Source organism: Adiantum capillus-veneris, chromosome 26 (assembly GCF_014529385.1).
Source record: "Adiantum capillus-veneris isolate H3 chromosome 26, ASM1452938v2, whole genome shotgun sequence".
Lineage (NCBI taxonomy): Eukaryota > Viridiplantae > Streptophyta > Polypodiopsida > Polypodiales > Pteridaceae > Adiantum > Adiantum capillus-veneris.
Genome location: NC_140956.1, coordinates 112,017,560 through 112,030,948, shown reverse-complemented (window position 1 = coordinate 112,030,948; position 13,389 = coordinate 112,017,560). Strand labels below are relative to the sequence as shown.

At 47.7% G+C, this 13,389-nt stretch overlaps 1 protein-coding gene across 2 annotated transcripts in view; it reads left to right on the top strand.

Moving 5' to 3' along the window:
* Window positions 1–797: 797 nt before the first annotated feature.
* LOC147424006 (pfkB-like carbohydrate kinase family protein) overlaps window positions 798–13,389 on the top strand; it is a 99,957-nt gene continuing 87,365 nt past the window's right edge. The window contains exon 1 of one of the 2 annotated variants that reach the window (XM_086501210.1): window positions 798–1,251. In XM_086501210.1, the coding sequence (XP_086357336.1) occupies window positions 862–1,251 (390 nt within the window). In that variant the 5' untranslated portion in view covers window positions 798–861. The remainder of the gene's footprint in view (window positions 1,252–13,389) is intronic. The other variant, XM_086501209.1, reaches the window with a different exon arrangement.

The following is a 13,389-nucleotide window of genomic DNA, read 5'->3' as shown; positions in this document are numbered from 1 at the left end:
TTTGCAGGTCGGTGTGTTGGCCTTGTTGCGTGTACATGGGGTAGGATGGAGCGAGCGAGAAGAGGATACATGAGAGAATGGGTGATGGCGTGTAGCGGTTGCAGGTGGGCACAGGGGTAGTGGAATAGTGCATCTCTTTATACAAAATACAGAGGATGTGGAGAGGGTGGGCGCTTAGGCAAAGCGGGACTGTGAAACGGGGAGAGGGTGGATGCGGTGGCACAGCGGGCTCGTGGGAACCGGGGCGAAGGCTGGGAGCTTTGCGTTCTCAAGAGTGGGCCTCGTCACTATATGGCACGGTTCCGGGTCAGAGGGGATCTAGGGCCCAAATTTGGGGGGCAAGGCGGCTTTAGTCTCCGTCGTCGGATCACACAGTGAACTAGGGGTGAACTGGGGGTGAACTAACGGTGAACTAGGGGCGGGTAAGCTAGGGGTGGGTGAACTAGGGGCGCCTAAACTAGGATATAATCATGTGCCATGCCAACCGCGCGCTAGCGTGGTGGTAGGACATTCGTGTGGCAACCGAGACGTCCCAGGTTTGACCCACACCCCGCGAGGTGGGTGAACTACGGGTGTAGGGGCACCATTTTTGCCCCGAGTTCACCCCGAGTTCACCCCCAGTTCACTATGTGATCCGACGGCCGAGATTAAAACCGCCTCACGTCGCCAAATTTGAGCCTTAGATCCCCCCTAGATAGATCCGTGCCATATAGTGACAAGGAAGAGCGGGGGAGAGAATCTTCGAGTGTAATTAATTAATGAACCATAACATAGACCCAGTATGAGTGCATTAAAGGGCCGAGTCTAACGTGGCCTCAGCACAAGGGAACAGCTCCCGGCCAAGAAAGCATGTAAAACAGAATGGAGCACGGAAACTTGCGCTGCTCCTCTAATGCGATCGTCAGAGAAGGGCTTGCTGCGCGTTGTAGCTGGTTCAGAAAGAATACTTTGAATGAGGTGAAATGGTCCTTTCAGTCCTCGAAATCGAGGTTATGCAAGCAGATAGTGCAGGCTTGCAAGAGTGGGTATGCTGTTGAGGCTGCGAAGCAGGAAAACCAGGAGCATACAGGTCTTGCGCCGTTAGTGGTGGTCGGATCTGCCAATGCAGATATCTACGTGGAGGTACAGCGCCTTCCGGCTCCAGGAGAGACTATCGCTGCCTCTACTGGTCGCACCCTTCCAGGTGGTAAAGGTGCCAACCAGGCCGCCTGTGCTGCCCGCCTCTCGTATCCTACCTTCTTCATTGGTCAGGTACTCCATGCGTCCCTCTACTATTAAAAACAAAAAATGGTTGTAATAAATGTTAGGATTTGCATTAGACGGGTTCCACCGAAGTTTATCCTTCCTGATGGAGAAGTCTTTCTGTCAACCCTTCATAAGTCTAGTTTGCTCTTCTAAGTCTCCTTGAGGTTTTAATCTACTTTAAAACATAATATAAGAGTCTTCATGGAAGTTTTGAACGTTGTACTTCTTTGGTAATTTTTAGCCTCTTCTACGTAGGTTTGTAGTAGCGTTCTTTTAGTATTTAGCTTTAAGATTTTGTTGCTTTAGAAGTCGTTGTGTGGAGTCTGATCTCTAGGTTTAAGTGTTTGAGATGTCTTATCCTTGTTAGTTTAAAGTTGAGTATTTGTTTCAAGTTTTAGTCAAGTAAGCTGCTTCGACTTTATTTTACTTATGCCTTTTCTAATTAAAAAAAAAAAGCGAATAATGGTTTGTTTTATCTAGTTTATTTTAGTAGCAAATAAACCGATTTAGTTCTTTTTTCTTCTTTTTTTCTTGTGTTTCTTGCTTTAGTAGTTTTTGAGTGTTTTATTCCTTCTTATAATCCATAAGTTCAGACTATTTTGTCCTTATAAAGATATTTGTATCGTGTTTTTCTATTGGAATCTCCCCACATTTTGAGGTAGCCCTCTCTAGTAGGGGCAGTTTGTAGCCCATTGGGCAGGTTTCTTTACTAATAATGGAAGATTTTTTTCTTGCAAAAGGAAAAGAAAAGAAAGAATACAACCGGTGGGGCTTGATACCCATACTTCGTTCTTGATCTTGATAGGACTAGGGAGAATCCTCTCCCTGACTCTCTCCTTATAGAATCCTACTCGATCGAGGGTATGGCAACCCTTCGAGTTCTTGGACTTCATAAGAGAATCCCTATAGCTGAGGATTGAATCCTTCTAGTGCCACTCCTCTCACTTAGGAGATGCAATGTGCAAAACACAAGCAACGGTCAAGCAAATGTTATTAGAGTTGGATCTTTTGTTAGGTGGTGGCTCAACTATATCCCAAGAGCAGATTGTCAGAGTGCGCAGCGGAAGAAAAACACAAACATGAGAATATGAGAGAGAGAGAGAGAGAGAGAGAGAGAGAGAGAGAGAGAGAGAGAGAGAGAGAGAGAGAGCATGGAGAGTGATGGCCGCATGTGCACAAAAAACCCTAGCTTGCCGCAACCTGCCTCTTTTGCGACGTGTGTGCTCTGCGCAGCTAGCATTCCCCCCCCCCCCCCCCCCCCCCCCCCCCCCCCCCCCCCCCCTTCCATTAGCCTTGCCCCAACCATCTGCCCGGTCAATGCCCTTACCATTTGCCCCCGCCTTGCGACTTGGCGCTCCCCTTCTACCTTGTGGCTTGCCTCCCTTCTCCTCTACCGCGAAGGAATCCCTTGCCGATCCCGGCTTTGCGATATCCTCGACTTGTAGCGTCACTGTTGGCCTCTCTACAAATTCGATTCATGGTCTCCTCTATAAGTTGGCTCCATTCTCTAGGCTTTGATACGTTAGCAGTTTGTTACATCTCCCCTTTTTGAAAGAGAGTAATCGTCCTCGATTACAACATATCTGCAAAAAAACTCAAGTTAGCTCAAAAATTTTCGAGGGTCATTCCGAGGGACAATCAGTTTGCTCTTTTTATTAAGGAGTTAGCTTCTCCTTTCTGCTCTTTTGATCAAGGAGTTAGCTTCTCCTTTCGGCTGTTTTGATCAAGGAGTTAGCTTCTCCTTTCGTCCAGATCGGAACTCTTGATATTCCGGCGTAGTAAAATTAGCCATCACACCCAGACCGTACTGATCTTCCACGGGTGTCTTGATGCACTGAAATTACATACCCAGGCAATCTCATCCAATTAGGAATATTCAGTAATTGGCACATCACAATGCAACACAAATGCTTACATATGTATGTTACAAGACATAGAAACATAAAGCCGCCGATGAACACTCCTTCTGCATAACCTAACAAGGTCCGGGCCGGGAGATATTCAACAACTCCCTCATCACTCCTCCCGCATAAACTAAAAAGGTCCGGGCCGCGAGATATAGAGGCCTTTTACAACCAAACGCCCCCCCAGACCGCAGCCTGCGTCGTTTGGAGGTGCTGAGAGCAACCACTGCTCAGACTTCTTAATACTCCTCTCGCATAACCATCCAGGTCCGGGCCGGGAGTCACAACAATTATTTTACAAGCATACAACCAAACGCTCCCCAAGCATCGGCCTACGTCGTTCGGAGGTTTTCAAACATACAACGAAACGCTCCCCAGGCATCGCCCTGCGTCGTTCCGAGGTTCAAACAATACCAAAACAGTATTTCTCACTTCTCAACCCGGGAGTAAAATCGCCAATCAATGAAACCAGTAATAAAACCAGAGTCAAACAATTCAAATCGGCATCAAGATAGGTTCAAAACAGATACCATCCATTTCAAACAAATTCCAAACAGGATCACCAAACAAGATCAAACAGAACTCAAACTTAAAAAGCAATCTCGACATTAGTCGAGCTCGAAAAGTCGATCGACTTTCCATCTTGAAACTTGCATAAAAAATTAGGGTTAGGTTCCTTCCATGAGGTCGTAGCCGAGCACAGCATGGTCCATCAGCTCTTGGACAGACAATGTTTCTTTGGCGGCGATGGTAATTCGAAGAGATAGCAATCACACCAAACCTCCAAGGTCATCTGCTCGTGAAGAGACATCTACTGAGAGATGTCGAGAAATTTCAAGTTATAATCTGCTAGGGTTTCCATGGCAAGCATTTCAAGATACCCCACTCTGCCAGAAGTTGCACTCCGAAGGAAGATGTCAGAAACCATACAACTTCGGGCAAAATTTTTCTTGAAAGCTTGCCAAGTACTTGGAGTATGCTGCTTGGTAGTTGTAGACATCAACATCTGCATGGCACTGCTTCTGAGAAAAAAAACAGTGACTTGAAACAAATCTGGATCCTTCTCTTGCAAGTGATCTTAATTGGCTTATGCCCTGTAAGACACTGCGGTGAAGACGGGAGCGCGCGCGATGCGTGATGAAGTAAGGGTGGGAGTGGCTAATACGTCCGGGCTGCAGGGCGAAGATACCTCGAATCAAATTCTGATAGCTCTGTCTGCTCTTTTGTAGGACCGGCTGGAGGGCGAAGATACCTCGAATCAAATTCCAATAGCTCTGTCTCCTCTTTTGTAGGACCGGTATGCTTTTAGAAAAGCACACGCCTGATGCTCTGATACCACTGTCACAAGGTGGACACCACGTGCCAATAGAAAAGAACAGATTGAACAGACTTTTAGCACTTCAATAACAACTGAACTGAGAAAGAGAGAGAGAGACGACACGAAGATACCTCAAATTCCGATAGCTCTGTCTGCTCTTTTGTAGGACCGGCTGGAGGGCGAAGATACCTCGAATCCAATTCCAATAGCTCTGTCTCCTCTTTTGTAGGACCGATATGCTTTTAGAAAAGCACACGCCTGATGCTCTGATACCACTCTCACAAGGCGGACACCACGTGCCAATAGAAAAGAACAGACTGAACAGACTTTTAGCACTTCAATAACAACTGAACTGAGAAAGAGAGAGAGAGAGACGACATGCGATACGGAGTGGCGGAATTCCACCCCAGAGAGTATTGGCCCCAAACCTTGGCGCCCCTTTCAGTATTTCTTATATTGCATCAACACAGTACAAGCCGGAACTCCAGACTCTGCACCTTCTCCAGGAAGCATGCTAGAGAATGAGCCCTAGCCTCATATTTAAAGGCCCTTGGCCTAAAAAGCAGTTTACATGAAAAGCTTTCAAACTCAAAAGCTTCTGGTCCAAAAAGCAATGCGAAAAGCTGCCAGCGTAAATCACAGAAATCCGTACAGCCTGCCACGTCATCATGCCAGCCCAATTTTGGAAATCAGCCACGTTGTTGCAGTTTTAGGGTTAGGGTTTTCAAAATTAGGGTTTTTGGAATTAGGGTTTCAGTAGTTAGGGTTTCTGGTAGAAATTAGGATTAGGGTTTTCTGCTCTCGGGCAACCACGCCATCACTTTGTGACACTTCTTCTGTTACTTGTTCTTCTTAGGGTTTAGACTCCCCGGCCACATCTGTAAGTTGGCTCCATTCTTTAGGCTTTGACACGTCAGCAGTTTGTTACATTTGCTTACATACAAACTTACTCAATTTGCCCTACCTACTTTCCAACAAAAGTCACTTATAAATAATAAGTGAAAAATGTCAAAAATAGGTAAAATAGGCTAAAATGCACTGGAAAATTCCCCTCAAGGATTCTGATGGGAATGCTTATGATCATGCTGTGTGCAACCAGAGGATATGCATCTACACTAAGTGTTTGGGCATGCACGGTCTGCGAACAGACTCACAAAAGTGCCAGATCACTTCTAATCTAGATTGACTGGACTGACTGAACCCTTGTCGTGCTGTAGCTTGTCCACGGACACATAAAGTTGGATGTGTCACGTGACATCCCCTCCTTTTCAAAGTGAGGTACTGGTACCGAACTGTATGGCGTCGAGGGAGATCGCCAATAGCATCCAGAATCCTGGAAGGGACTCTTCCCCGGCCCACTCTGATGTGTAGGTCGTGCGGTCCTTGAACTTCATAAAGGTTTGCAACGCTTGCTTCTTTGGGCCGCACTGAAAGCGACAAAGTCTTCTGTGGCTCCTTCGATGCTTCAACTTCGTCTAGAGTCATGCTTCTTTCTTCTTCAAGAATCTCCATGGTTGAAAATTCCTGAAACCATTTCCAACACAAAACCATGAACATACCCATTCCATGTAAAGTGAGTGGAAAAAAGCTTGTCTTCCTCAAAGACTGTGCATGCAATGTAGATGAACAAATAGATGGAGTGCCAAAGCGTTCACCACACACACGCAAACAATGAGATCAAATCTTTCTTGTTTGATCTAAAGCAATCAACTGTGGCAATTCACAACGGAAATGCCCATGCTTGGTGCTGATACTTTCATGTGCTCTTTCTACGAATGTGTCATACCAAGGAAGAGACATGGAATGTGAGGTCCTTGAATGCATACTTTTCAGCTTTTCATGAAAAATCCGTATTGTGCTCATTTATGAGTGAAACGTGCTCAACGTAGAATATGTCATGCCTAGGAAAAGGGATCATATAAAGACGCTGACTAAAATACAGGAAACGATCACGAATGAAACACTCGAACAATGCGTGTGTATCAATTATGGGAACACATAATACTTCCTGTGAGGGTTCTTTGGACCTAGGCTCGAGAGCTAAGATCGATTCTTCGTGAAGGGGTTCTTTGGACCTGGGCTCGAGAGCCAAGCTCGATCCTTCGTGATTGATCGAATCTGCAACGATGTTAGATTCGCTAGAAAAAGCATCAACTAATACATCATCCTTGTGAACAATCACATCATCTTCATGCAAATCATCATACTTGTGAGAAATCACATCTTGATCATGCAAATCATCATGCTTGTCCTTGTCATCCAAATCATCATGCTCATCCTTATCATTCAAATCATCATGCGTATCATCATGCAAATCCTGTGTGTCATGCTTTGGAGAAGAAGAGACCGAAAGAGTCTCCTTTTCTTGATTCTGTGCAAACTGCGCCTGCACAGTGCACAATAGAAAAGATCGCAAGAACTCTTTTGTGTGTTGGTCACTCTGTTCTTGTCTTGCTTTGTTCTCGCGATCAAATGTTGCTTGTCTTTTGTTGTTCTCGCGATCAAATTCTGCTTCTCTTTCGTTCTTCTCGCGATCCAATTTGGCTCGACTTTCTTTGTTCTCGCGATCCAATTTGACTTTGACTTTCTTTGGCTTCCAAGTCTTACTTACGCTCTATGGCTGCCACGCTTTCTTTGTAGTAACGATCTCTGGCTGTCATTTCTTCTTCGTAGGCCTTTCTTTCTGCTTCTCTTACTGCTTTTCGTGCTTCGCGGTCTAACTTCATGTCAATCACCATCTTGTCGAAAGCTTCCATAGGAGTTAGTGCAATTCTTGACGTAGATGGGGAAGGGGAAGGGTCGGAAAAACCTCCTGGTGGGGAAAATTCTTCTTCGCCTCTCTCATGCTCATCACCTCCAAGCGAAGTATCCATTCCGCTTCGAGTGATGACCATCCATTGAAGTCGTGGGTTCTTGTGGTCTTGGGTTCTTAAGTTCACGAGGAACTTGGGTTTTCGCGGGTCTTGGTTCTTGGGGTTCTTGAGTTCTTGAGGTTTTTGGGTTCTTGAGGTTCTTCTTTCGCTTGCAATCTGTGTTTGAGAAGGATCTTCTCTTCACCCGAGTTCTACTCTTTTCCGCGGGCGCACCCCTTGGCGGCCTTGCGCTCACACCAAGGTTGCTTTTTCCCACCTCACGTTGATTGGCCGTCCTCTAAGTGCACGGTCCGCGCTCAATGAGTGAAAAGAGACACAAGGGGAGGCTGGACAAGCCCTTCTTTCTTGGGATTCCTGTCACTTTTCAAAAACACGATTAGGAATCGACACGCCCAAGTGAACTTGGGTTCGTGCGACCTCAACAAGCAAAAAAATTCTTGTGATTCTTTCCTTGAGTGATATAGAACATGTAAGGTGCAGCGGAATGAATGTTTGAACTTTGCTCAAGATGAGTGCTCCGAATTGTGCTCAAGGTTCCTTTTGTTCTTATGGAAGGGAGAGCCTTTCGTTCTTAATGAGAGAGTGCAATGAACACAAACAAGTGAATGGACACTGTGCGTGAAAGTGTATGAGACTGAGAGATAGATAGAGAAGAGAATACGACACCAGAGACGTTTTAAAACCCTCCTCCGAAGGCCCCACTCTCGTCGGCGAGAGTGGTCTACTTATGATTGCACAAACTGGTACAATGATGATGCATGTGACTGATGCAAGTGTAGGCTATGTCGGCGACGACGATGGTGATGACGAAACCGACGTAAGGGCTGAAATCTGCAATCGTTTATCTGCTGTCCAAAAACGCTATGGGCTGAAATCTGCTGTTGCCGAAAACACTGATTTTGCTGGTCTTTAGGGCTGAAAATCTGCCTCTACTGTAGGGTTGAAAACTGAAGTTCTTTGGGCTGAATCTGCTGGTCTTTTAGGGTTGAATCTACTGTTGTTTCATTGCTGAAAAACGCTGCTATAGATGGCTGAAAACGCTGGCTCGACGAGGGCTGAAAACGCTGATTCGACGAGCTGAAACACTGGCTATCTGTGGCTGAAAACGCTAACTGAATCTGCTACTGCTGGCGTTAGTGGATTAAAACGCTAGGCTTGTGGTTTGCTTGCGGTGATGCCTTGGGTCAAAACGCTAGGCCTGGGATCTGATGGCGATGGCTACCTGATGCAAAAACGCCAATATCTGGAGTCTGCGGTCGATGATGTCCAAAAACGCTAGGCTTGCTTGTTGGAGAAAACGCTAGGTTGATGGAACCTCCAAGGGGGTCTTGCTTGAGAAGTTGCCTGTTGAGCGGTGAGCTCTTGCTGCCTCTTCTACCATTCAATGCTAGTCTAGGTTTGCTTATATACAAACTTACTCAATTTGCCCTACCTACTTTCCAACAAAAGTCACTTAAAAAAAATAAGTGAAAAATGTCAAAAATAGGGAAAATAGGCTAAATGCATTGGAAAATTCCCCTGAAGGATTCTGATGGGAATGCTTATGATCATGCTGTGTGCAACCAGAGGATATGCATCTACTCTAAGTGACTGGGCATGCACGGTCTACGAATAGACTCACAAAAGTGCTAGAACACTTCTAATCTAGACTGACTGGACTGACGGAACCCTGATCATGCTGCAGCTTGTCCACGGACACATAGGGTAGGATGTGTCACGTGACAGAACACTGCCAAAGCTCTGATACAAGTGTAAGGTGCAACGGAATGAATGTTTGAACTTTGCTCAAGATGAGTGTTCCGAACTGTGCTCAAGGTTCCTTTTGTTCTAATGGAAGGGAGAGCCTTCCGTTCTTAATGAGAGAGTGCTATGATCACAAACAAAGTGAATGGACACTGTGCGTGCAAGTGTATGAGACTGAGAGATAGAGAGAGAAGAGAATAAGACACCAGAGACGTAAAACCCTCCTCCAAAGGCCCCACTCTCGTCGGCGAGAGTGGTCTACTATTGATTGCACAAACTGGTACAAACTGAATGCATATGACTGATGCAAGTCTAGGCTATGTCGATGTCGACGACGGGGATGACGAGACCGACGCTATGGCTGAAATCTGCTGGCCTTCTATCGCTGTCGAAAAACGCTAATGGCTGAATTCTACTGCGGCTGAAAACTGATGTTCTTTAGGGCCGAAACTGATGGTCTTTTAGGGCTGAAACTGATGGTTCTTATCTGCTGAAAATTGCAGGTCTTAGGGCTGAAAGTCGCCATGCACAAGAGAGGGCGCTCTGGCTCCAAAAACGCTAGGGCTGCAATTTTGCTGGCGTTCTTTGCTTGAAGGAAAAACGCTAGGGATGTTGATCTGCTTGCGGTGGAGACTTGCTGAAAAACGCAAAGTACTGAGAGGCTAGGGCAATTTGATGAAAAACGCTAGGGAGGACTGCTTGATGGAATCTCCAGGGATGGGATCTTGGCTTGGAGGGGAAACCACCAAGCTTCTTGCTGAGAAGTTGCCTGTTGAGCTTGGCTCCTGTTACCTCTTCTGCCCATTAGTGCTAGTCTAGGTTTGCTTACATACAAACTTACTCAATTTGCCCTATCTACTTTCCAACAAAAGTCACTTATAAGTAATAAATGAAAAATGTCAAAAATAGGTAAAATAGGCTAAATGCACTAAAAAATTCGCCCGAAGGATTGTGATGGATTCTGATGGGAATGCTTATGATCATGTTGTGTGCAACTAGAGGATATGCATCTACACTAAGTGTCTGGGCATGCATGGTCTGCGAACAGACTCACAAAAATGCCAGATCACTTCTAATATAGACTAACTGGACTGACTGAACCCTTGTCGTGTTGTAGCTTGTCCACGGACACATAGGGTTGGATGTGTCACGTGACAAAAACCATGACCAAGATCACCTAAAGACTATGGACAACAGATCAACCATCCGGTTAGCGGCCTATGCACTGAAAGAGTTCTCAAGGAGATGGCTTGTTTGAGGGGGTGATGATTTGCCATCAATGATTTTAGAGCAACTTTCTTCTCATAGCCGACGCTGAATCTCCACTTTCTCTTCTTCAACAAACCGTTTTTTTTTTTTTCCGAGAAAGAGATCCTTCTATTAGTTAATGAAAACTGCCCATAGGGCTACATCCACCTCTGCAAGAGAGGGCTACAACAAGCATGATGGGGAGACTCTTCCAATGAAAAAACAGCATATATACAATGAGGCTAAATCAAGAGATGGGAGGAGGGAAGAGCCACACAAGTGGACAGTAGTGCCATCTGAGCACCCCCTGGACTATGGTGTAGAAAGGCCCAAGGCGCCAGAGTCGAAGGAAAGCCTCGCGGCGCTCCTGCATGCGGTCGGAGCTACCCTGTAGTCCCTCAAGCTGTCCTCCGAGAGTATGGATCAGCTCTAGCCAAAAGTCACGAATAGTCTCTGCTGGTGGCACAGGGCGAGCCTCAAAGATGCGGAAACAGCGGGCCCGCCAGATGAACCAAAGTGTCAGGCCACTGATAAGCTCCCAGCACTCCTCTCTCTCACTCCACCACTCCTCTGGAGTAAGCTCTGTAGCAGGTTGGAGTGTAGGTCGCCCCCCCTGCATCACTATCATCCTGCTGGTGGAAGATAGCTCAAATTGAAGTGCCGGGCCGGTGAGTGTGGACCAGGCCGCTGCCCCCCAAGTGTATTGTCGAGCCGTGGAGAGAGCAGGCATCAACCGAAGAACTCGGAGCCACACCTAATGGGCCGAGGGACAGTCCCAATGACAATGATGCTGACTCTCCACCAACCGGTCATAGGCTGCACATGTGGCCGAGAGACCACAATGCACAAGCCAACTCCCTACTGCCGTGGCTCTGTGTGCAACCAACCACTAAAACAAAGTGACGCGCCTCGGCTGTCTGGAGTCCCACAGCCTCTGCCAAAAGTTTGCCAAGAACTCGACTGTGAGGCCCTCCTCCTGCCAATGACGTGCTGCAGCGGGGCGGCCCTCTCTCTGTGCTGCAAGTATATGACGTCCAAGCCGAACAGTGTACTGAAAGAAGGGGACTCCTGGGCGGTCTGTAGAAGAGAGGGGGTCCCTCCATAGCCACTCACCAGGATCCCACTGTACTCGTGCCAGCGGACAACACTCCCAAGCCCATGCCTCCAGTGTCCAGTCTCAAGAGTTGCTGGGTCAGGGTCTATGACGCAAGTCCTCCCACAGATGCCCACAACTCGGATCCTTTGGAAACAACACTTTGCTACCTGCGGGACCTCTACTGCAACTCGCTGTAATCGTCCCCCACCCTGAAGCTCGAAGAACAGGGCTGGGACAGTCTTTGAGCAGGCCCTGACTGAAATGAGAACCTCCAGTCGTGTGAAGGCTCCCATCCACCGGGGTGCTACTGGCTCGAGAGGCGTGAGCCACTCAGCTGGAACTGACTGTGAGATGTCCTGACACATACTTTGCACCCCTCTCATGCCCTGTAGCTGTAAACCCTGCACCTCCTCAGACAAACCTGTGAACTCTAGCCAGTCACCTAGAGAGCGCGTTGGACCTGCTGCCATGGGACCCCAAGAAACATGAGGCCGACTCCCAACCAAGTGGCACTCTCTGAGTGCTAACTATGGGGTTCTAGACGAGGGGCTGCCGTAGGCGCTCCTCCGTGCACGTCGGCTGTCTCTGCTCTAGGCCACGCCGTAAGAGCTCCCAAGATCGAAGCAAACTCACAGCGAAGCGGTCCTCCAGTCTCCTGCTCAAACCAACTCGACGCAACTCTGTAAAGATCCATCTGGTCGAAGGTTGCCAAGGGCCTCCTGACTGAGGCACCCTGGCACGAAGCCTCTGCAGCGAGAACTCCTTCCAGGGCTCCTCGCCTGGAAGAAGTCCTCTGACGACGAACTTCCCAAGAAGGGCTCTGCTGTGCTGTGCTGGATCAATCATCCCAAGTCCTCCTTGAGAACAAGGAAGTGTGATGACCGACCAAGCCACCTTGGCTCGGGCAATCTGAGTGTCACGACCTGACCAAAGGAAGTTCCTGATCAGCCTCTCAACCTGACTGATACAAGAACTCGAGAAGATCCAGCAAGAAGTGATGTACCACATAGTCGCCAACAACACCTGGTTGGCAACTACTGCTCTACTAGCCAACGAAAGTCGTGCTGAGCTCCAATGTAACAGCTTTCTCCTGATGGTCAGGAGAAGAGGAGCAATCTGCTGCTCGGGGGACAAGTCCAAACCAACCTGACAACCCAAGTACTGAACTGCAGTCCCTGGGGAAATCCACCTGAAACCCTCTCCTGGCATCCAACCTGGCACAGGAGCACTGCCAACCGAGAAAGCCACTTTCTTTCTCCAGTTGATCAGTGCGCCCGATGCACAACAGAAGGTCTCCAAAGCCTGCTCACATCTGTGTAGATTGGCCTCTTGGCCCTCTAAGTACAAGGCTGAGTCGTCGGCAAACTCAGCGTCCAGAAGCTCATCCCCCCGTATAGGGAGTGCTAAGCCCCTCAGACCAACCTGTTGTGACACCAAAAATCTGCTCATCGCCTCCGCATAGAATAGAAAGAGAAAGAGAAAGGGGGCAAGAGGACAACCCTGTCTGACGGATCGTGTGAGCATGAAGCGCTCACCTCTACCTCCTGCCAAAAGCACCTGACCGTGAGCCTGTCTGTACAAAGCTGACACCCCTCTGATCCAAGCATCTGAGAAGCCCATCCTGCGTAGAGTGCCCTCTAGAAAGTCCCAGTCAACTCTGTTGTATGCCTTCTCAAAATCGAGAAGAAGAATCACAAGGTCCTCCCCACGGAGCCGTGCCAAGGCAGAAGCCTCCCAGAAAGTGAAGATGTTGTCAAGGATACTGCGTTCCTTGACAAAACCTGTCTGAGTCCCATGTATAAGGCTCTCCAAAAGTGGCTGAATCCTCAAACTCAGAGCCTTGGCAAGAATTTTGTAGGCTGAGTTGAGGATGGTGATGGGGCGCCACTGTCGAATCTCATCCAAGGAGCCACCCTCTTTTCGAATGAGGTAAATCAGGCCCTCACTCATGCTATCCGGCAT